This window comes from Ochotona curzoniae, unplaced genomic scaffold, assembly GCF_017591425.1.
Source record: "Ochotona curzoniae isolate NIBS_2020 unplaced genomic scaffold, NIBS_Ocur_1.0 contig_2699, whole genome shotgun sequence".
Lineage (NCBI taxonomy): Eukaryota > Metazoa > Chordata > Mammalia > Lagomorpha > Ochotonidae > Ochotona > Ochotona curzoniae.
Genome location: NW_024465561.1, coordinates 170,081 through 193,204, shown reverse-complemented (window position 1 = coordinate 193,204; position 23,124 = coordinate 170,081). Strand labels below are relative to the sequence as shown.

The 23,124-nt window shown below is 64.1% G+C and overlaps 2 protein-coding genes across 5 annotated transcripts; both read right to left on the bottom strand.

Moving 5' to 3' along the window:
- Positions 1-10,077: 10,077 nt before the first annotated feature.
- LOC121153825 (homeobox protein SIX5-like) lies at positions 10,078-13,404 on the bottom strand. Its single transcript, XM_040976571.1, has 3 exons — positions 12,599-13,404; positions 11,116-11,918; positions 10,078-11,010 (listed from the first exon to the last, which is right to left on the bottom strand). Exons 1-3 carry the CDS (start codon positions 13,402-13,404, stop codon positions 10,385-10,387), a joined length of 2,235 nt encoding a protein of 744 aa, XP_040832505.1. The 3' UTR covers positions 10,078-10,384.
- A 1,426-nt stretch (positions 13,405-14,830) lies between these two features.
- LOC121153824 (myotonin-protein kinase-like) lies at positions 14,831-22,852 on the bottom strand. 4 transcript variants are annotated; one of them, XM_040976567.1, is made up of 15 exons: positions 22,693-22,852; positions 20,675-20,766; positions 20,393-20,476; positions 20,215-20,310; positions 19,588-19,736; positions 19,240-19,333; positions 18,897-19,103; positions 18,553-18,816; positions 17,785-17,870; positions 16,634-16,710; positions 15,935-16,136; positions 15,761-15,858; positions 15,577-15,623; positions 15,211-15,296; positions 14,831-14,993 (listed from the first exon to the last, which is right to left on the bottom strand). In XM_040976567.1, exons 1-15 carry the CDS (start codon positions 22,850-22,852, stop codon positions 14,831-14,833), a joined length of 1,905 nt encoding a protein of 634 aa, XP_040832501.1. The 4 variants fall into 4 exon arrangements, with proteins under 4 accessions (XP_040832501.1, XP_040832503.1, XP_040832502.1 ...); XM_040976569.1 differs by having other exon boundaries at positions 15,935-16,095; positions 16,599-16,710; positions 18,568-18,816; XM_040976568.1 differs by having other exon boundaries at positions 18,568-18,816.
- Positions 22,853-23,124: the final 272 nt, after the last annotated feature.

Sequence of the window (23,124 nt, the reverse complement as noted above, 5' to 3'; positions counted from 1 at the left end):
TCAACTAGCATGCGCCAGGATCCCATATGCATGCTGTTCGTGTCCCAGCTGCTCTGCTTACCATCCAGCTCCCTGCTAATACACCTGCCTGAGGCACTGGCCTTCCTGCAGCCAGTGGGTCAGTCAGCCTAGAAGCCAACAGGCAAGACGGCACTGTCTACCTCAGACTCGTGTTGTGGTGCCATGTGTTAAGCTGCCGCTCACAACACTGTCATTCCTTCCTGGAGTGCTGTTTTGTGTCCTGATGGCTCCACTTCCAATCCAGCTTCCTGCTAAAGGCCTGGCAGAGCAGCAGAAGATGGTCCAAGTGCTTGAGCCCCAAACCCACGTGGGACACCTGGGCGGAGTCCCAGCTCCTGGCTTCGGCCTGGCCACTGGGATCGTCTGGGGAAGGGACACACATCTGGGGGAATCTGTGTCTCCCTTTCACATGCCACATGAAGGGTTTGAACCTTGACTTTTTCCAATGGGATGATTTTTTTTAAGAAGCTTTATTTATTATTACTTTTTTTTTAATTGAAAAGAGAGATATACAGAGAGGAGAGATTGAGGGAAAGCTCATCTATCTGCTGGTTCACTCCCCAAGTTGCTGCATCGGCCAGACCTGAGCCAATCCAAAGCCAGAAGCCAAGAGCTTCCTCCGGGTCTCCGACGCAGGAGCAGGGTCCCAAGGCTTTGGGCCGTCCTCGACTGCTTTCCCAGGCCACAGGCAGGGAGCTGGAGGGGAAGTGGAACAGTCGAGACACTAACTGGCACCCATATGGGATGCCGGCCCTTGGCGGTGAAGGATTAGCCAGTTGAACCATTGTTGTCAAGGTTGTTGTCAATGTGTTTAAAGGAAAATATGAGCCCCAATGAGGTCTGGGGTTCCTTGGCGTGGGGGTGTGATCTGGGAGTCAGGTGCTTACTTTGTGAATGCGTTAACACAATCCAATTCTTGTTCTCCCCAAACAGGAGTAAGACAAAAAACCACAGCAGCAAGCTACAGGAGCTGGCCCTGCTGCTACCTGTGCCCCTGCAGAGCGGCCCAAAGAAGCTGACCAAGGTACAGGGCCCAGAGGAAGCTAGGAGCCTTCTGTGAGTGGCAGATAGAGGGGCGGGTCCCTGGAAGGGCAGACTGATCCCCTCACCCTGCACACTGGTGTGGCTGAAGGGATTGGCCTGCCCTCAGCCGGAGTTGCTGGAGTCCACCACGTCAACATGAGGAGGCCAAGAGAAGGGAAGGGAAATAGCCCTGAGCCCTGAGCCCTCTGGCCCCGGGGCCACTTCCTCATGCTGCTCGGCTCAAAAGCAAGTGGGCATAGGGGCTGCGGCGGTGGCATCATGAGCTAACCCTGCACCTGTGACGCTGGCATCCCGCAGGGGTGCTGGTTTGAATCCTGGCTGTTCCATTTCCCATCCACTTCCCTGGTAATGCACCTGGGAAAGCTGCGAAGGACGGCCCACATGCCCGCGTGGGAGCCTCAGGTCGGCTCAGCTCTGGCTGTTGTGGTCACTTGGGGAGTGAACCAGCAGATGGAAGATCTTTCTGTGTTTCCTACTCTGTAAATCTTTCCGATTAAAAAATAACCGTATCTAAAAGAAAACAAAACAAACTGGAAAAACAAAAAAGACCATTTTTAAATTAAAAAATAACCATATTTAACAACAAAAAAAAGTGGGGCAGAGTGACATAACTGCTGGTTCCCAACAGAGGCGCGAGTGTCGCCCGGGCTGTGACAGGGAGGATGACAGGTCTGTTTGAGCCTCTTGGGCCCTGTGTCCTCAAGGTTGTAGTGGGTCAGGTGGCCCTGGGTGTCCCCGTAGGGAGCCAAGACTTGTCTCTGGTGCCAAGCTAAAGTGGGAACTTATTTTTTTTTTTTTGGTTTAATCAATGTGTTTTTCTTTTATTTGAAAGGCAGATAGATAGGAGAGCATCCATCCGCTGGGTCACTTCCCCAAATGCCCACGACAGCCAGGGCTGAACCAGGCCGTGTTTAAGAGCGCAGCACTCCATCTGGTCGCCACGTGGCTGACAGGGACCTCAGCACGCCAGCCACACCTGCTGCCTGCCAGGGTGCGCATGAGCAGGAAGCTAGCTCCCAAGTGAGCCAGGCACTCCGACATGGGATGAGAGCTTCTCTTGCTTGCTCACTCACCTCACTCACTTGCTGTGTCTTTCAAATAAGTAAATAAATACAATTTTTTTTTTTTACAGTGGATCAGGAGACACACAAACCTGGATTGGGATCTCAGCTCTGCCTCTAACCCTGAGCCTCATTTCCTTAGCAGGAACCCCTGTGTCCGCTGTTAGGGTTGGACAGGCCACCGGGAGCACCCCTGCCCACTGAGGAAGTGGTGCGGGGGAGCAGTGTCGGGGCACCCCAGAGCCTTCCTGTCCTGGTGTGGTCCTATGCCCTGCCTCCCCACCGCCGTCCGTCTGTCCGTGCGTTTGTCCTCAGCCCGTCTTTATCTCGGTCACAGAAGGAGATCTTGCTGCATGTCTTGCAGTACATTCAGTACCTCCACAGACACATTGATGCCACCAGGGCGCTGCTCAGGCCTCACACCACGGACGCGGGCAATGGAGCGGGCGGTGAGTAGCTAGCCAGCTTTCCTGGCACCTGCTCCTCGGGTCTCCCCAAGTCCTGGGTCTCCCAGCATGGCAGGGAAGAGGATGAAGCCCAAGGTGGGGGAGGGATGGATGCTGTGGGAACTCAGAGAAGAGCCAGCCTGGGAACTGGGCCTTTGGGGCACAGCGGGAAGCCAGGATGAACAAGCCAGTGCAGGCCCGGGGAGGCCCGTGTGGAATGTCTGGGGACAGGCGAGTGGTGTGTGTGTGTGTGTGTGTGTGGTGGGGGGCTGCAGGGACCCAGCCGGGAAGGTCGGTCCCTGGGGCACATCTCGACTCAGACAGACGTGTCTTGGTGGCATCAACTTCTGGGTGTTCCGATGTCTGCCAATCAGCACAGAGGCCGACCCTCCCTCCGTGTTTGAGTGCCCAGTGAAGTCATCTGCACTGGGAGGTGTCGCCCAGCCCTGGGGCATGTCAGGCGCAGGCTTGGCACTGCTGTGTAAAAACTCCGGGCAGGGGCAAAGCTGCTGTCTGTAGCCCCTGGCATCCCATATAGGCACTGGTTTGAGTCCCAGCTGCTCCCCCCTGTGATCCAGCACCCTGCTCACGTGGCCTGGGAAAACAGTGGAAGTTGGCCCAGGGTCTTGGGTTGCACCCACATGGGAAACCCAGAAGAAGCTCCTGGCTCCCTGCTTCAGACTGGCCCAGCTCTGGGCTAATGCGGCTATTTGGAGAGTGCACCAGCAGAAGGAAGATCTCTCTGTAACTCTGCCTACTCAAATAAATAAATATTAAACACACACAGGGAGGGCAGGAGGTTGGGGTGCAGCAGCACCAAGGGGACCAGTGACCAGATCCTGGGGGGCTCTGACTTCTGGTTATAGAGGGAGAAGGGCAGGGGATTAAGTTGGGGCAGAGCCTTGGTGAGCTCAGTGCTGGCGGCAGCATGGTGACCTGGGCGTGAAGCGAGGCGATGGGCTGGGACCAGAGATGCCACCATGAGCTGATGGGCCCTGGCCTGGCACTGTCACAGTGAACGGAGAGGCCCAAGGCTACGGGTAGGGGATGACCTCAAGGGTGGGCAGTGTTGGGGAAGGTAGGAGGGGGGACTGATTGGGATAGGAGCCCCTGGCAGGGGCTGCATTGCTCCTGCCTTGAGGCCCTTGGAGTCCTGAGGAGCCCGGGGGGTGGCCTGGCTTTCTGCCCTGAACCTCTCCCTCTGGGCTATGCAACCTCGTCTATCCCAGGTTTTGGAAGTGCCATGGTGTGGAAGACGCAATAGGAGGCGCTGAGGCTGGGGCTCTGAACCTGTCTTCCCCCTTCCCTCCATCCCATGTAGGGAGGGCTCGGAACTCAGCCCTGGGCCCAGCACGGCAGAGACACGCCACCCCCTCCAGCTCCCCGCTGTCCCACAAGCATAGTCTCTGGGACATCTGCCCGAAACCTCGGAAGAAAAAGCTGACCCGAGGGCCAGGTATGAGCAGGAAGTTGGGGTTACAGGGGGTCAACGCTGCAAGCTATGTCAGGGCCCAAGCCCTCTAGGTCCCCCCTCCCTGGGGTCCTCCCTCCCTGGCATGCCCCCTCCCTAGCGTCTCCCTTCCCTGGGGTCTCCCTTCCCTGGGGTCTCCCCCTTCCTGGGGTCCCTCCTCCTTGGGGTCCTCCCTCCCTGGCATGCTCCCTCCCTGGGAGCCCCCTCCATTGTATCCATCTCCCCAGGGTCTTCCCTCCCTGGGGTCCCAGCTCCAAGTCTTGGCTTCTGTGGAAACTGCAGCACCTGCTCTGACCTGAAGTCCACAGAAGAGCCTGCGAGGGCTCCACTTCTGTGGAGGAACCCACAGGCAGGGTCCAGGAGTGGGAGCTGCCAGTCAGGGGTTCATTTGCTGTGTGTGTGTGGCCACTGTCCCTGGAGCAGGGCGTCTGGGGACATTGGGTGGCAGAAAGATCCAAGCGTGTGTTGCCTTGTTGCTAACACACAGAATGTCCCTTCTTCTCGCTGAACGTGAAGAACTTGGACAGACAGTGGCCAGCCATTCAGGCAGCAGCTGTGATCCCTACGGCCCATATCAGGGTCATTGGGGATTCAGGGACCCGGCTGTGCTTTCATCTGTGGGAGTTGAGTTCAGCACCAGTGCCTGGGCCCCATGTGCCAGAAGCTGCGTGTCACAGGTCCAGTATGCAGCCTGGGCATCTATATTTGCATAAAGCTCCCAAGGTCATCTTTTATGGGTGGACAGGGGTTGGACCTAGTGACCCAACCTGAGGATGAAGGGATGGATCTTTCTGGAAAGGTGAGTCACCAGGCCAAGCCATACTCTTAAAGATGCCAATCAGCCAGAGCCCACTTTTGGAGGAGCCGTCAGCCCGCCTCCCTCCTGCCCCCCACTATTTCCCCACTATCACCTCGGGGGCCCTCTGACCTCTGCTCGTTTGTCCCCTCAGAGCCACAAATCTCAGAGCGAAACCCTCGCCGCTGCCTGTCCCTGGAGAAGCCCGAGGAGCTGCTGGCCCTGCCCCTAGAGCAGCCAGGGGGATCCGCCTCTCCCCTGAGACATGTGGAGCCCTGCGATCTCCCCAAGGTTGCCTGGGGTGATGGCGAGGCCAGTCAGGACCTGCTGACCTTGCTGGACCCGGCTGAGGACGTCGCCTGCTTTGACTTGCCCCGTGGGTCTCTCTCTCTCTCTCTTCCTGACACCTTTTTATAGGCTCCTTTCTGTGTACCTGCTGGGCCCAGGCACAGTGCTGGATGCCACGGCAGGCCGGAGGGACTCACAGAACTTGTGGTCTGCTTCCTGGTTTTCTTCATTTCAGGCTCTGTTATGGGGCCATGAGGGGTGGGAGCAGAGCAGGCTCTCCTTTGGGTGAGGACCTCAGGTGGCAGGGCCAGGGACTGGGCAGGGACCTCTGTAAGAAACTTAGCTAGGAGCAGGTGTGATGATGTATCCAGCAAAGAGCTGGTACAGAGGGCAACACAGGGCTCGAACCTGCGACCTCAGGGCCAGCGCCTTCCTCCATGTAACTATCCAGCCCCTTTTTCCTGAAGACCTCTGCAATGGCCAGGCCACGTGCCGCATCTGTGACAGAGGCGCTACCTGGCTAGGAACCTGGAGCTCCCCCACGGGTGGCAGAGCCACAAGCAAGCACTTGGGCCACTGTCCACAGCCCTCCCATGTGAGCAGGAAGCTGGATTGGAATCAGAGCAGCCAGAACCAGAACTGGGGCTCTGATACAGAATGAGGGGGTCTGCAGGTGGTGACGTAACCCAGACGCCAGCCCCTTCCTCTCAGCTTCTGAGAAGGAGGCGGGATTCAGGAGCCACCAGGGCAGCCCCGCACCCTGTCCCCGCAGTCTGAGGTTTTGACTGAAGGCAGGATGGCACCTCGCGGTCTCCCATCCACAGCCGAGTGGCCGCCCCGGTTCTCCCCGCAGCTGGTGACTATGCAAACCCAGACCAGAGTGTGCTGACCCTGGAGCCCCAGGAAGGAGCAGAGGGCATCCATTTTCTCAACCAGACACTGTTCTGTCCCTGGTAAGGGAGCCCCAAGAAAACTGAGGGGTGCTGGCTGACAGCCTCAACGGGTACTCCGGGCAGCACTGCCCGGCAGCCTGTGGCCTGCAGCTGCCCTGCTTGGCTCCCATTCCCCTCAGGCGCTTTTCTAACACAGAGACCTTGGCCGTGCCCAGCATGGGTTGGCAGCCTTCCGTGTCCCCCTCAGCCCTTAGTTTGGGGCCTCATATCCCGCTGGGACCCTCTGTGGGCCCCAGTCATCTCACCTCCCCCCCCCCCAGCTCCCATTCAACAGCACCCCTGTTCCTACCCTCCTCTGCCACAAGCCCTGCCCTGCTCCTTCCCCTCTCGCCCCTGTCTGCTACTTGTCTCTGCTCACACAGGGGCTATGAAACCCCACCTTCTTACAGGCAGGAATTAATGCTCTTCGACCCCAGCTGGGACGTGGACCAGGAGGCCCCAGATGCCGACCCCTGGCTCCCCGCATGGAGCCCAGAGCACACCCCCCACGGTGACAGCAGCTCTGTGGGGTGGGAAGGGGAGAGACCTGGACAGTGGACATCCGTCAAACGGCCACTGTCACTCAGCCCTGGTTGCTATGCAGCCACTCCCTTGAGCCCAGACACTCCCTCGGAGTCTTTCTTAACACACCTGTAGCTGGGATCTGCCATGTGATTTATTTATTATTTGTTTGCCATTCCTGATGGTGCCTGGCCTCCCATATCTAGTGGTTTCCTCTACAGGGAACCCCACATGGATACCCCACAGTCACCTTGCCCAATGTCTGGGCACCACCTCAAAGGCAGATGCAGTGTTGGGGGCGAGGGGCACGCCCTGAGGCTGCCTGACATTCCCCCCTTCGGCAGGGAGTCCACTGGCCCTGGAGCCTCCTCAGGTGGATTCCTGGAGCGTGCTCAGCCCTTCACTGCTCAGCTCCCCCAACTCACTGCTGCCTGAGCAAATCCTGGAGGAGAGCATGGAAGACCTGAGCCAGGGTGAGCTCCAGGGGCCTGCCTGGTGCTGGCTGGGCACACAGTGGGGTGGTGGGCAGAGGGAATGCCCTCCCAGTGTCCAGGCCTGCAGGCAGATGCACGGCAGCCTGGCACATGTGTGTGTGTGTGGTGAGCAGAGCTGGGGCTGGACACAGTGCGTGATCCCCAAGACCAACAAAGGGGAGGAGGGGCTCCCACTGGGGAGGAGCAGGGCCAGAGCCCACGTGTCTCTCCCCAACCCCACAGCTCTGTTTGAACATGTCTTCCTGGGTCCTGAGCTATCATCTCCCTCTACCCCGGCTGTGGCACCACCCCAGGTAGGCCTGGTCCGACCATCTGTCCCACGTCTGTCCACACATGCCTCACTGCTCAGTTCAGGCATCCCCTGGCCTCACACGCCCCGCCCTGCTCCGAGCACCTGGCCCACTGGACCAGCACACACACACGCGGGGGCTGAGTCACACACAGAGGATTGAAAACCACAGCCACGGCGGCACCAGGCTCCAAGCAAACCTCCATGCAGAGCTGGAGAGCACAGCCCCTAGGCTGCCTCGGGTCTGCTCTGCGCTTGGAGAACAGGCCGGCCCTGGGGGAAGGAGGGGGTGGATGGAGCGGACAAGAGTTGCCTCAGTCCCTCTAAAGCTGCTCCACCGCCACTCCAGCTCTCTGCTGACACCCCGGGAAGGAGGTGGCAGAAGAAGGAACCCTTGCCACTCACGTGGGAAATCCGACTGCAGGTCCTGGCTCCCCGACCCTGGCTGTTGAGAGCCGGACTTGATCTTGCAACCCAGTGGCTGGAAGATGGGGAGTCACAGGTGGCCCCGCTGTGGCTGGAATGTCCAGGGGCTTCTGGGCCCGGGGAGACCCACCTGGCCATCCCCGCCTCCCCCCCACCGCCTCCTGTCTTTCTCCCAGGACGAGCCCTGTGAGACCCTCCAAGAGCTCCCGGAGCCCTCCAGCCCGGGCTCGGCCTCGCAGGCGCTGGACCACGGCGAGGACAGCTGCAGCAGCGAGCTCACCGACACCGACTGGGACTCGGAGCTCAGTCAGACAGCAGAGGTGAGGCCGCGGCCGGCCCGGGGCGACCGGGGGTCGGGGCGTCCGGGGGTCGGGACCCCGACTCATCCCCCCTGGCCTCCCCGCGCAGAGCGCCTGGGCCGACCCCGCAGGCTCGCCGCGCTCCAGCGACGAAGACAGGGACCGCACGTGGACCCCGAGCCCTGCGCCCCCGACCAAGAAGAAGACCGTCAGCCCCGCCAGGCCCAAGGAGGCCAAGAAGGCGGCCGGCGCCGCCGCGCCCAAAAAGAAGTGCGTTAACGGCTTCATCATGTTCTGCCGCATGAACCGCAAGCAGTACATACGGTGGGTGCGAGGGGGCGGAGCCGCGGCCATCGGAAGCCCCGCCCCAGACCACGCCCACACGGACGCCCCGCCCCTCCTGCAGCCCCGCTCTCAGGGCGTGACCACGCCCACGCGGAGCCCCGCCCATCCCGGAGACCCACCCTTCGCCCACGACTCCGCCCCTCCTGCAGTCCCACCCTCCACCTGTGACCTGCCCCATGATGAAGCCACGCCCTCAAAATGCGACCACGCCCTTCCTGAAAACCCGGCCCCCTTGAAACTCCACCCCTCCGAAAGACCCGCCCTCTGTGCGGCCACGCCCATCACGGAGCCCTGCCGCTACCTGGTGGTTACGGCCATCGTGAAACCACGCCCACACCGTGACTCCGCCCCCGATGCCCCACTCGCCCACCCCTGGGTCCCCTGCACAGGGCAGGACTCAGGGAACAGCCAGCCTGGGTGGGCGCCAGCACCTTAACGTGCAGCCATTCTGGGCCCACTCCGAGGCCTGGGCTGCAGGACCCCCGAGGGCATGGGGAGGCCCAAGGGGACAAGGACACCTCCAGCAATGGGGTCCCCCCTCAAGTGACTCCCTCTTCCTGTTATCCGGCCCAGGGCCTGCCCGGGGACCGCATCCACAGCCGCCACCAAGGAGCTAGCCCAGCTGTGGCGCGACATGACCCTGCAGGAACGGAAGCCGTACTGGTGAGCGAGCCGGGTCTGCCCCGAGAAGGCTGGCCGAAGGCCTTGGGGGTGCCCCTCCTTGCCCCCCGGAACACGCAGGGTGGGTGCTGGCTGCGCTGAGGGCGTGAAGACAGACTTGAGGATGATCAGACTGGGCAGGCTGCTGGGAGCAGACACCCTCCCCAAGGGCCCCGGGTGCAGCCAGGGGGCGGCCGAGGGAGGACCCCCCACCACCGCGCTGGGCTGTCTCCCGCAGCACCAAGGCACGCCGCTTCAGCCGCCAGCACAACCGCATCGTGAAGAGGGGCAGCTCCAGCAGCGACGAGGACTGGGAGACCCCCAAACCCTTCTACCAGCTGCTGGCTGAAAGAGCCCGGGCGGCGCAGGCGGCGCAGGCGGCAGGGACAGGGGCCGACAAGGGCAGCTGTACCTGCACCGTCCTGGAATGATGCAGTGGGCGCCCCTGAGCAGTACTTGTTGACACTCCCCACCCCACCCTTCTGTGTTGGGGGCGCAGGAAGGAGACCCCAGATGAAATAGGGGGGACAAGGTTCTGCAGGCCCTTCCTCTTCCACCCCAGACCCTCAAAATCCAATGACTGCACCCCTGTTTTTGTGCACCCCACCCCATCCCTCCCTGTTCTATTTATATACTTATTTATTGTTGGGAACAAAAAGAAAATAAATTCAACAACTGGGACCTTGCCCCTGGCCAAGGCAAGCTCCCCCACCATGCTCCCTGTGCGCCCCCTCCTGCCCCTGTCCCCCAAAAATGAGGGCCCAGCAGAGGCTGTCTCTCCTGTGGTGCATTTTGCTGCCCTCCCAGTGGACCACACCCGAGTTCTGCCTTGGACTTTTATTTGAATGGAAGGAAGGCTTGAAGAGGTTCTAGAAAAATAAACGATCTTAGGTACCACACAAACTAGACGGGGTTAGGGCCGCCCCTGGGAGGTGTAGGGGATCTTTGGTCTGGGGGGTAGGGATTGCAGGTGATGAGGGGGGCCTTAGAGGAAGCCCGTGCCTTCCCTCCCACCCAGTGGGCAGGAAGGCTGGGCACACTAGGGGGATTGGGGAATCAGAAATAGTGCTGGACGGGGAGGGTCAGAAGTCCAACACCAGGCAGCTTTTCCATGCACACAGCTAGTACCAGGTGCCAGGGCCACACACCCATTGCCCACCCTCCCCTCTGGGGCCTGGCAGGGGTGGAGTGCAGGCTGCAGCCCCCTGAGGCCACAGCAGCTGTGTCTCGGAAGTCCCAAGCCCAGGGTCTACGCTGCCCTGGTCAGCAGGGGCCGCAGGGCCGCAGTGCTCACAGTTCCAAGGGCTCCTCCACTGGCACAGACTGCAGCTGAGTCAGAACCTTGGCCTCAGCAGCCTCCAGCCCCTCGTCCACCTCACCCCCTGCCGCGGCTCCCAGGAGTAAGCCCTCGGAGTCGGGGTCCGGCAGCCTCAACACGGCATGGGGGGCCTGCGAGCCCAGCTCCTTCTCCCCATCCAGCAGCCCGTCAGCTCCCGAGTTCAGTTCCAGCCCTGCTGGCCACACAGGCACGGCCGCTGGTGACAGCATCAGCCCCTCAGCCGGGGCGGCAGGGAAGCCAGGCACCAGGCTGGACTGCCCTGGGGAGAAGGGCAGGCCAGTGGCCGAGGCAGCGGCTGCAGTGGCAGCTGCTGGGGGCACTGGCTGCTGTGCAGAGCTGGTGCTGACGGTGTGTGCCTCAGGGAGGGCGGGGCTGGGGGCCACCGGGAGGGTACCCTCTGGCACGGAGATGGCACCCTCTGGCTTCAGCGGCAGGGCCAGGCCAGGGCCGGGCGGCAGGACCTGGGAGACCAGCATGCTGGTGGGGAAGGTGGCCGTGAGGATGAGCTTGCCCTGCTGCACAGCCACCCCTGTCACAATGGGGCTGCCGGAGACGGGGTTGGCCAGGAGCAAGTTTCCTGAGGGAGAAGGCACCAGGTTAGAGGTGGCAAACGGCCTCTTCAGGTCTCAGGGAGACACCACCCCAGGTTCCCGCCCAGGCCTGGGTGAGGAGGCAGGGTTACCTGGGGCGGTGGCTGAAGGCAGCTGCAGGGCTGTCACGCCCACCCCAGAGTTGAGCAGGTGCACATTGGCGGGCCCTGTGGCAGCTGCCACCTTCACAGGGCTGCTGGGCCCTGCTGCCAACAGCTGCAGGGACCCCACAGCCTGGGGCGAGGGCACCACCTGGGGCAGGTTCAGTAGCGGGGAAGTGGGGTACCCAGGGGGTGGGGACAGGGGTACCACTTGTGGGGCAGCCACCGCAGGCACTGGTCCTGGGGTCAGAGGGAAGGCAGCAGCTGGTGGGGGTCCGGGCACCACTTGGGGCAGGGGTCCGGCCATGTCTTCTCCTGCTGGCCCAGACCCAGCCACTTGGGCCCCCTTGGTCTCTGGGGCCTCAGGCTGGGCTTCTTCCAGCCGCACCTCACCAGTCTGAGGGTCCAGGATCAGGGCCGCCTTGGCTTCGCCGGTTCCCTGGGGACTGGGCTGTGCTGGGGGCGGTGGAGGAGGAGGAGGAGGAGGGGCAGCGCTGCCCCCTGCGAGCAGCAGGGAGCCCAGGCTGGAGGCTTCGGCCAGAGCCAGGCTGTTGATGATGACAGGGCTGCCATTGAGGAGGACGGCCGGGGAGCTGCCAGCGGCGGCAGCCAGTAGGCTCCCGTTCACCAGGATGGAGGAGGCGGCGGCGCACGGCGCGGGAGGTGCAGCCCCAGGCAGGAAGATGGAGCCCTGGGCAGGGGGCGCTTCGGCGGACCCCGGGGCCACTCCCCTCTCCTGGGCCTCGGGACTGCGGCTGGACTCGTCCTCAGTAGTGGCGTTCCCATCTGACTCGCTGGCGGGAGAGAGACGGGTCATTCCTCTGGCCTGAAGGCTGCGCGGGATGTCTCCCCATATCCTGCCAACCCCCACACTGTGGACGGCCAGGGGCCCCACGTCCCCACCGCTTCCACGTTCTCTGGGGAAGGCAAAGGAAAGCAGACAGGCCCAGAGCAGCCAGGCGACCAGGATGCCAGCGCGGCGCCCGGGCCCTCCCTCCCCGCCCCCAGGGCGGGCATGAGCCGTGAGCGAGAGGCCAGCGGTGCGGGGTGGGAGGGGAAGGGCTTGGGTTACAGGGAAACAAGAGCTGTGGAAGGTTCACGTTTCACAACAAAGACAGGCAAGGGACCACGCTGTCCTGAGCTCGGGGCAGGGTGAGGCAGGAGGGCGGTCAGAGGGTTCCCTCGGTGTTGGGGTGAGCAGGGGCCCTACCCCTCCCAACATTTCCGATGGTTTCCCCCAGTCCGAAATACGGAGGGGGCAGTGGTGCCCAGGGGTGCCCAGGGCACGAGCCCTGTCCCACGCATGCACGTTCCGCAGACGCCCCGGGTGTGAGCAGGAGTCCGGGTGCAGGCGCGCCGACTCCCGTCGTGGGGCCGAGGTGGGGTGGGGAGCAGGGCCGCCGCTGGATGCAAACGGCCACGGAGAAACAGAGACGTGCGTGTCCCTGCTCGCGCGCGCCCTAGGACCCCTCACCTCTTGCAGGGCGCACCGCTGCTGCTCCCAGTGCGGTCACGCTGTCGCCGGTTCTTGAACCAGTTGCTGACCTGCGTGAGCGAGAGGCCGGTGAGCGTGGCCAGGCGGCGTTTCTCGTCGGGCGTGGGGTAGCGGTTGCCGCGGTAGCAGGCCTTGAGCGCGGCGCGGGAGCGCTCCTTGAAACAGTAGACAGTCTCCTCGCCGTCCCAGATGGTCTTGGGCAGCGGGAACTTCTTGCGCAGCCGGTATTTGTCCACCGCGCCCAGTGCGCGGCCGCGGGCCCGCTCAGCCTCGTGATAGCGCGCGCGCAGGTAGAGGTCCTGCAGGAAGGCGTGGTGGGCGGCCGGGAAGGGGCGGCTCTCGAGGAGTCGGTAGAGCTCGGCGTACTCGCCCCGCTGGAAGGCCACCAGGGCCCGCGCGCGCAGCACCGGGTCGCTGCCACGTAGGCGCTCGGCCGGGGGCAGTGCGCCCAGGAAGCGGCTCAAGCGGCCGGCGTGGCCCGCCTGAAGCAGCGCCTCACACACGCACGCCACCTGCTCGGGCGAGAAGCGGAGGCCCGTGGGCGGCTCGGCGGTGGCCTCCGGGGGCGACCCGAGGACGCCCGGGGATCCTGGGCCCTCCGCTCCCGCCGCCGCCGCCGCGTCGCCCGCCCCGGCCCCGGCCGCCGCCGCCGCCTCACCCTCAGCCGCCTGCAGCGTCTGCAGGAGCTGGCGCGCTTCCTCCTCCTCCTCCTCTTCGGCCGCCGCCGCCGCCGCCTCCCCCCCGGCCGCCGGCCCCGCGCTCGGCTCCCCGGGCAAGGTAGCCATGTTTTGCAACTTTGGGAAGTTCCTCCCTCCTTCTCCTCCTCCCTTGGGCTTCCCCCAGCCCCCCTCCCCCACCCGCCCCCTCCCAATCTTCTCCCCCGGCGGATCCCGCGGCGTCCTGCACCCCCAGGCGGCCCCGGTGCCAGGCCCAGCGCTCCGTTCGGGTCTCTAGATCCCCGGGTCTCTGTGTGCCCGCCCCCTCCGTCTGTCCGTGATTCTCCCTTTGTTTTCCCTCCGCCTCGGCCGCGCTTTCGGCCTCCCCTGGCTCGTGTGCCTCGGGCTCGGGGCTTCAGTTTTCCATCGGGACAACGGAGAAGGCAACGGGCCGTCTGGGAGGGTCAAGGACGCGAAGCCCCCTCCGCCCCGAGGCCGAGCTCCTGCACGCCTCCGTCGCCGGGGTCCTCTGCGGGCCCCCCCACTCTCCATCTCGGCCCGCGCTCCGCCCCTCGGAATTCCCGGCGGCTCCGCAGCGGGGGCGGGTCCGGCCGGGAGGAGGGGCGGGGGAAACGGGCCACAAAGTTTGCAGCAACTTTTCCCCCCCAATCTGCGTTCCCGGGGCGGATGCGCGTGGCCCGCGCAGGCGCGGTGGCGGGAGGAGGGCCGCGCGCGCCAGCGGCCCCACCCCCCATTCCCGACTCTTGCTGGCACAGCTGGGCCACAGCTGGGCGGGAGCAGCGCCTCCGATCGCCCCCTCCGCCTGGCTCGGTGTCAAAATGCAGCCCCTCCTCCTCCGGGCCGATCTGTCGGCTTTGCGGCCCGCTAGCTCCCTGCCCGGCCATTGACCGCCGGCGCTTGCCTTCGGGCTGGCCCTAACCACGTCCACAGCGAGCACCGCGGACCCCAAGCTCGGGACAGACCACAGAGGCTTTTTATTCACGAGGGCTGGAGGTGGGGGGGGGGGATTCCAGGTGTGGACAAACAATAAATACCGAGGGTCTTTGGGGTGGGGTTCAGTGTATCCAAACGTGGACAGGGGTGCGGGGGGAGCCTGGGGCCTGTCAGCGGTTCGGGGGGACGAGGTTAATAAATACCCAAACCACCGGGGCAGGCGGGGCCGGTTGGGACTCCGAGAGCAGCGATCGTGTGAGAAAGGGGCGCGCGGGGGCAAGAGGGGCTCCCGGGAAAGCGGGACTGGCAGCAGCGCACGGTTCCCGCGGGCGCGGGTCATGCCGGACGTGGCCACAGGAATGGCACGTCCCCTGGAGAGCGGGGCCTCGTGCGCGGGATGCGTGGTTTGCGAGCCCTTGCCGGGTGCGGGTGCGCAGAGGGTGAACACCGGCGTCCCGCCTGTCGGCCCGCCGCCTCCTCCGTCCCCCTTCTCCCCAGGCCGCGGCCCCGCGGGCCCCGCTCCTCCCTCCCCGGCCGCCAGGGGCGGGCCCGGATCACGGGGCAGGAGCTGGGCCGCCGAGCCGCTGGGCGCTCCGGACCTCTAGGGTTCAGGGGACGAGGAGGGCTCTGGGGCGGCGCCAGGCCGCGGCGCGATGGCGGCCGCGGGCCACCAGCCCAGCGCAGCCCGGGGCGGGGGCAGGAGCCAGAGCAGCGGCGGCGAGCAGGCGCAGGGGCCGCGCCTCCGGAAGGCCAGGCTTAGGGACCTGCGAGGGGACGGCCGGTTGGCTCGCGCCGGCCCCGCCCGTCCCTCCCGGGCCGCCCCCGTCCTCGTTCATTGGCTGGTCCCTAGCGGCCTGCGCCGACTGGCTACCCGAGCACCCTCCCGCGGCGAGTGGGCCGAGCCGGGCAGAGGCAGCGAAGCGGGCCGGGGGTGGCCGAGGGCGGGTGGAGCGAGGCAGGGGCAGCAGCCGCTGGACGTACCCTGGCAGGGAGCAGCAGGTGGCGGCGGTGCAGGGGGCCTGGCCCCACCAGCGGGCACTGGCCCAGAGCCACGGCCGGGGGGCCATCTAGCTGGAGAAAGAAGGACAGGTGACCCGATCGGAGGCCAGCCCAGCGCGGCCGCCCTAGGCGGGGAGCGCGACAGCGAGGGGAGTCAGGGCAGGAATTTGTTGGGGGGGGTGCGGAATTCAAGTCTGGACCGAGGGTGCTCTGGCCGCCGCGCAGCTGAGCATCTGTTCTAGAGAGCCCCGGAGACACAGGAGAGCCCTAAGTGTGTCCAGGGAGGGGGCAGAGGGCATCCGGAGGTGGGGTGGCAGCGTGAAGGCAGGGGAAGGAAAGGGGTCTTACATGGGAAGGTGGATCCGTGGCCCGGGGACTGGGGACCCCCGTGACAGCTGGAAGGAGAAGAGAGAGGCGTATGGCGCGTGGAGGACTGCAGGGGGGCGGTGGCGCGGCGTGCCCCAGCCTGGGCCCCTGCCCTCCCCGCTGTCCCCGCCTCCGGGCACCAGAGGGGCGGGGGAGGGAGACTCGCCTTCAGCCCGTTCGGCTTGCAGCAGCTGCATCCGCTCCTGCAGCTGGCGCACACGCGCCTCCAGGTCGCGGTTGAGGGCCTCGGCCTCACGGAGCTGGCTGTGGGGAGACGGCTTGGTGAGGATGGTAGCTGGGTAGGGGCGGGGGTGCAAACGTGCTGGGACAGGACCCCGACCTGGCGAAGTTCTGGTTGGCCACACGGATGGCCTCCAGCTCCTGGCTCAGGCTCTGCCGAGTGAGCGCCTCTTCCTCCAGGGCCTCCTGGAGCACACCCAGGGTCACCTCGGCCTCGGCCACTGCTGCCGCCGGGAGGGCCACTGGAACCGCCACTTCAGCCTGCACCGGAACCGCCACTTCAGCCCGCACGGGGGCTGCTACTTCAGCCTGCACCGGGGCACCAGGTTTAGTGCTGTCCACCGGCAGGGCCACTGGAACTGCCACTTCAGCCTGCACACAGGGATCAGGCTTAGTGGTGTCCCCAAGCCTGGGACATGCGCTCCACAGGGGGCTCTCACTAGTTCTCCAATCTAGTATCTGGGGCCCTCACAATTCCCCCATTTCATGCCTTTTGGCTCCCATCAGGACCTGACACCCCCTCCCTGGCCTGCAGTCTCTAGCCTCCTGCAGCTCCCTGCAGCCTCAGCCCAGGCCCACCTTCCTGCAGGCCTCACTGGGCGTGTGTCTTGCTGCCCTCCAATCTCCCACAGGGTACCTCTCTACATGCTCCCCTTGGTCACTAGCCAGCACCCTGTGTCTTAGCTCTGCCTGCACCTGCCATGCTGCAGGAAGCCCTGCCTTCCGGCTCCCATCCCTCGGAACCACCTCCTCCACCCACTCACTGTTTCCTCCAGGAGAGGCCTCGCATGGTCAGGACTGGGCAGTTGCACCTGTGGCTCAGGCAATTGCTCGGCCTCCAGTTCCATGGGGGTGGGGCCTGGGGGCTCACTGTCCCTGAGAGAGGAAGGGAGAGAACGGAAGAGAGCAGGTCATGCCCCATGCTGCTGATCCTGCAGATAAACCTGGCAATGGTTGCCAGCCTCCGGGGCTTGAGGATGAGGAGGGCTTGGCAGAAGGGGCACTGTCACCTCCACAATGGCCTTGGGAACCCCTAGATGGCACCGCTAGGAATCACACACACCCCTCACGCTCAGCTACAGGCCACACAATAGGAAAAGAGCCAGAAAAGTGGGGTGCGTGCCACCCAGCAGCCACTCCTGGACATGCACAGGACCCTGCTGCTGACTGCTCGTTCCGGCTGCATGAACCACAGGGGGTGGGGTAGATCCTGGCCCTCGCAACGGGGTGGCAAGGGAGGAGCAGGCGTGTGCTCCATGGTGCTGCTGGCTGCATGGCCCCCAGGCAGGGCCTCTGGTGCCCACTGCCTTCTCCCCCACACCTTCACCTCTCCACGTGGTCAGCAGGGCTCTATGCACAAAATGAGTGTCTCTAAAAGACATCATCATTAGGGCAGGTAGCCAAGAAAGCATATATACCCGGGGTGGCCGGCCGGGCTGACGCCGAGCTCCTACAGCTGTGCCACAGTGCACCAGGCACCAGTGCAGAGGGGCTGCCAGGCCATGGGTGTGCCTCTGTGGCATCACAGTCTAAGTTAATTTTTTGTTAATCAGTCAGGAATCCCTTCTGGTTTAAGGATTTTTTTTTTTACTTATTTCCATTTGAAAGGCAGAGAATGAGAGAGAGAGAGAGCTTTAATCTGCTACTTCACTCTCCAATGCCCAGAACAGTCAGGGCGGGGACAGGCTGAAACCATCCAACCCTGCAGGTCATGGCTGCTGCGCCACCAGGCCACCGGGTCTGAAGGGGACTAGTGCCTCAGAGATGAGGGCCTGCACCAAACACCCATCCCAAATCTACAATATCAAAGTGCGTATTGGCACAGAGCCAGTGGCCCCACGGCTCAGGACGTGTTCAGGGCTGCCTTGGAGGCTCCCAGAGCCCATGCAACTGCTGCTCCTCCTGACAAGCCCCGGCCCTTCCCCGTGGGCCTGTGCTGGCGGGGCTTACCTGAGCGCGGTGCAGGAGTAGGAGAATCCCACGAAAGGCAGGTGGACGCCCAGTGGCATGGCCTCCCGGATGTCAGACAGCGTCTCCTGCACGGCAGATGCACACGGGTTGGGGCCGGCCCCTCACACCCCCAGCCCAAGGAAATGGCTCTTCCATCACGTCTCCTGGCATTCCGCTGCCTCCCGTGGGGGCCTGTGCCGTTGTAGTTAGGCACTGCAGGCTCAGGGTGATGTATTAGTGCTCTGTGCCCACAGCTTCCCTACACTCCAGGCTGATGCAGTGAACAGCTGACAGAAATGACCTAGCAAAGGACTTGCCACTGTGGTGCTGCCAGCATCCCACACAGGTGCTGCTTCAAGTCCTGGCTGTGCCGCTTGGGCTCCAGCTCCCTGCTAGTGTGCTTAGAAAAGCAGTGGAAGACAAGTCAAGTGCTCGGGCCAGGGAGTCCAGGCAGGAGACCAGGCTGCATCTCTGGGCTTCAGGGCCAGCTTTGGCAGCCATCTGGGAGAGTAAACCAGCAGGTGAACCATCTTTCTCTGTAACTCTGCCTTTCAAATAGCCCCCTGCTCCAGGAAGCTTTCCAGAACCTTCTGCACTCCCCATCTCGCCTCTAATGGACCAGGGGCCTTATGGTCCAGGGACCATAAGTGCAGGTCACCACAGGTCACTGGTTTCGAACGGACAAGTCACCGCCCTCACTGCACAGGGGGTGGGGGACGGGCACGCGAAGGGGGTCCCCTCAGCTGAGCAGGGGCCGCAGGTACCTACCCCGCCCCCGCTCACCATGGCAGTGAGCCCATCCTCCACCACATCGAAGTTGCACGTGTCAGTGGCACCCTCAAAATCCGGTATAAAGGGGGGCACGCTGTCCCGCAGGCCATCCCAATCGAGGCCCAAGAAGAAAGGGTGCTTCTGGAAGTCGGCTGCCCCCTGCCGGCCTAGCCGGGTCTCTGGGGGACACAGCAGCCTCTGGATGAGGTCTCGGGCCTCCTCAGGGACGCCCACGTCGGCCAAGGGCAGAGTCAGGTGCTCCTGCTCGGAGGGAAGAAGGCAGGTGTGTCAGCACGGAACATGCGCAGGACGCGCCCAGGCCTCCTGGGGACAGCGCCCACCTGGTAGTGGACGATCTTGCCGTAGGTCTCGGCAGTAGAGTCGGCATAGAAGGGCGTCTGTCCGTAGAACATCTCGTAGGCGAACACGCCCAGTGCCCACCAGTCACACTCGGGCCCGTAGCTGCCTGCTCCAGGCCCACCGCCCACGGCCTGCAGGATCTCAGGGGACAAGTAGTCCGGCGTGCCCACAGCCACCAGTGACCGCACCTGAGCCAGGAGCCCAGGCGGCTCTGAGCTCTGGCCTCGCCCCACCACCAGCCCCCTCCAGACCTCGCCCCTAGGGCGGGTCCAAGAGGAGGTCTCTATCTTGTCCCTCCCCCCGGGGCAACAGGTGCACGCTCACCGTCCCATCTGCCCTCAGCTTGAGGCAGGAGCCGAAGTCGGCCAGGCGAATGTGGCCGCAGCGGTCCAGCAGGATGTTGTCTGGCTTGATGTCTCTGCACGGAGAGAACCCCGGGGGTATAGGGGAGTCGCCTTCCCACTTCCTGGCTAAGCTCTGCTCCTGTGGGCGGCGCCTGCCTCGGGCCCCACCCAGGAGCCTCTAGGATGATGCAGGGGACCCTGCTCCTTGGGCCCCGCCCTCTCTGGGCCTCAAACTTTGTGGGATCTCTGTAGGGTGCAAGCTTCACTACCCTCTCCTCCGGGCCCGCCTCTTGGCCCCCGCCCTGCCCCTCCACCATGCCACGCCCACCTGTGCACATAGCCCAGCTGGTGCACTGAGTCTATGGCCATGACAATCTCTGCTAGGTAGAAGCGCGCCATCTCGGCTGGGATCCGTTCCCCAAACTTGCTCAGCAGCGTTAGCAGGTCCCCGCCCACGTAGTACTCCATGACCAGGTACTGGGAGGGGGAGTGTCATAGGGGTCAGAACCCCCCAGGCACCAAGCACTGCACTTGCCCAGGATGCTCAGTCCAGAGACAGGGATCCCGCAGCCCAATCCCAAGGGATCCTGCAGCCCAATCCCAAGGGATCCTGCAGGCCAAATCGGGTTCCCCTCTCCCCAAAACTGCCTCTCCTGGGGATATGGCTTGGCAGATTCGCTCCCCCCTGAGGTTCAGGGGGAGAGAACCTAGAGACCTCCTCATACCACGGCAGAGTTCCCAGGTACTCCTTGCCCCCCGTCAGTGACGCCACAACTTGGGGAAGACCCTATGCTAGCCAAGACCCTCCCTTCCCAGCAGGAGCCCCTTAGAACCAGCCTTGGCAGGGCAGTGGGGAGCTTCAGGGCCCCGATCATGGCCATGCCAAGCACTTCCCGCACTCAGCACCCGACCTTCTTCTCCCTGCCACCGTCCCTAGCACCCTCACGGGGCTCACCAGGTAGTTCTCGTCCTGGAAGGCAAAGTGCAGCTCTGTGATCCAGCGCCGATCCCCGTTCACCAACACATCCCTCTCTTCCCGGAAACACGACACCTGCGGGGCACCACGGAGCTGGCGCGAGGCAGCACGGTGGGGGTGATCGTCGACGGCCCCCGCCCTCAGCCCGGCCCCTCACCTCGCCCCTCTTCAGCATGTCCCACTTATTCATGATCTTCATCGCATACACCTGGCCCGTCTGCTTCATCTTCACCACCGCTACCTGAAGGCCCAAGCAGAATGACTGGGGCCGGAGGAGGCGGAGCCCAGAGCCGGCCCCACCTCCAAGCCCGCCCGCCTGCAACTCTAGCACTCGGCCATTCATCAATTTCTGCGGCTCCGCCCAGAACGCCGATGCTCCGCCCACCGTAAAGGCCCCTGCTTCTCGCGGGGCGGAGCTCGGCCGCCGCTCGGGGCTCACCTCGCTGAACGCCCCGCGTCCGATCACCTTCAGAATCTCGAAGTCCTCTCTTTGTAGCCGGACCTCCTTAAGCCTTGCCGCAATGGGCTCCGCTGCGGAGCAGGGGGAGGCCCAGGGTCACAAGCGGAGAGAGGAGCCCCCCTACCCAAGCCTGCCCTTCTGCCTCTCAGCTTTAGCTTAGGACTTCCGTTTCCAAGGGCTCCCCACCACCATGAGCTGTGAAGTTATGGGTGCCAAAAACTGCCCTTCAGAAGAGAAGCGGGGAAGCCAGTTTGGGAAGGAAACTGAGCCCAGTTCCCTGCAATGCCTCCCCCCCTCACCCGCCTGCACTGGGGGTGTATGGGAGGGGGCTGCGTGCTTGAGTCCCACTGCCCGGGATCTCAGCTGGTACTTGTTGGGTTACCGCCCCCAGCTGCAGTGGGTCAGGTGCAGGTGGCCCTCGGACACAGCATTGGGGGCTGGGGAATTGGTGCCCACGTGGACATACAGTCTGGCCTCAAGCACTTTGGCACTTAGTGCTCTGGGGCTCATCTGCAACAGGGCTGGAGCAGGGCTGCCTCTCTGCCCCCTCCATCTCAGCTCCAGGTCAAGGTGTGGAGGGGCCAAGGCCTGGGGTGGAGGCCTGGCCCCTCGTGGGTGGGAGAAGTGGGACTTCAGAGGCAGGACAGAGTGGGCTGTGAACAGACGTGAGAAGAGGGAGACAGCGTGGCGGCGGGGGGCTTCTGGGGGATTCCAAGGGGGAAAGGGAGAGGGGCCAGCAGGAGGGAGCCAGCCCAAGCCGGGGCCAGGGACGGGGGAGGGACGCAGGAGCAGGCTTTGAGCCCTTTTAAGGCAGCGCGAACCCAGGCCCCCTCCCCCGCCCGGGAGGCCGGGGAGGGAGGGGCCGCAGGATGCGGCTCAGGCCACAAAAGGAGCGCTGCCTCCAGGGGATCCCCCTCCCCCACGCCAGGTCTCAGTTTACCCTGACAACCCACCACCCACACCGCCCAGAGTGGGACCAAGGTGACCCCAGGGGCTGAGTAGGTGGGCCCTTGACCTCCCCCTCTGCAGAGCAGGAGGAGGGAGAGGCCCAAGCCTGGGGCCACAGGAGAGGCTAGCAGACAAGAAGGAGCAGAGACAAGCCACTGTGACACACGCAGGCCAAGGAGCAAGAGCGGGCATGGGGGCGGAGACAGGCACTTGGAGGGAGAGTGGCAGGTGTCAGGAGCTGCAGCGCGCCTGAGATCTGGGTTAGGGGAGTGCGTGCCAGGTGCCGTGCAGTGGACCTGGACCTGTCCTCAGGGCCTGGAAGACACTGTGAGGAGGGGCTCACAGGGTCACCTCCAGGGGAGTCAAACAGGGAGCCATGTGGGCTGGCTGGAGCCAAGAGTGGGAGTGGGAGTAGGGAGGGGTCCAGACTCCACAGGCAAAGTAGGCACCCCCCCAAAACCCCCAAGCTGTCCTTCCTGAACTGGAGGTGGGCAGAGGGAAAGCTGAGTGGCGCCTGACTGCAAAGCTGGTTCTCCCCCAGGGCCTGAGTGAGTCACTATGCCCGCCCAGTGCCCAGCACCTGTCAGGGCAGCTGGGAAGCCTGGCGCCGGACACCTGCCCCAGCCACGCCCCTGGCAGCTGGCCCATGCCGGTTCTCCCAGCCTACCCTTGTTCATGCGGAAGCAGGCCAGGGGGTCCCAGGAGATGGAGTCCCACATGTCTCTAAGTCTAGCCTTGAGGATGGGGTACAAGACAACAGGAAACTGTCCAGCTCGGCCTGCTGTGGCCCCTACGCTATAGCTCTGAGTCATGGCCATCCTGGCAGGTTGACCTTCCTTTGCTTGCCAGGGTGGCATGTGTGAGTAGGGGTATGAGGCTCCAGTGCCCAGGCCCAACTTCTGGGCCACCTGTGTGGTGGGGGCAGGGATCACCCCAAATCCATCCTGTCACCACAAGCTGGGACCCTGGTTCAGCTGGCTCTCCTGCCTCTGCCCCTGCCCAGGGCCCCCACTCCACAGCCTGGGAGAGCCCATGGAGGTGCCACTCACCCCACTGCAAGAAGTCGGCCACGTACTTGTCCTGGGCCAGGTCGGAGGCGCCCAGTTCCTGGTGGACGCCCAGGAGAAGGTCGAGCAAGGGCTCCAGGCCCAGGAAGCCGGGGTCCAGCACCAGCGCCTGGAGCCGCCGCAGCCGCACCTCGGCTGACATGTTGGGCAGGCAGCACCATGGCCCCTCCCCGGGCCGGGGCTCGGGGCTTCCTCCTGTCACAGGGCCCAGCAGCCCCTGTCCAGGCCCCGCAGCCCTGGCCGCATGTCTGCCTGTCCCTGGCTGTCCCCTGGGCCTCTCTGGCCACTTCTCTCAGTTGCTGAGGTCTCCTCCTCCTCTCTCCCCACCCCCTGAGCCTGCCCCCTCCTGCCTCCCAGCCTTAACCCCTCACAGGCCAGCCCCCTTCAAGTCCCTCCTGGCCAGTCTTCTCAGAA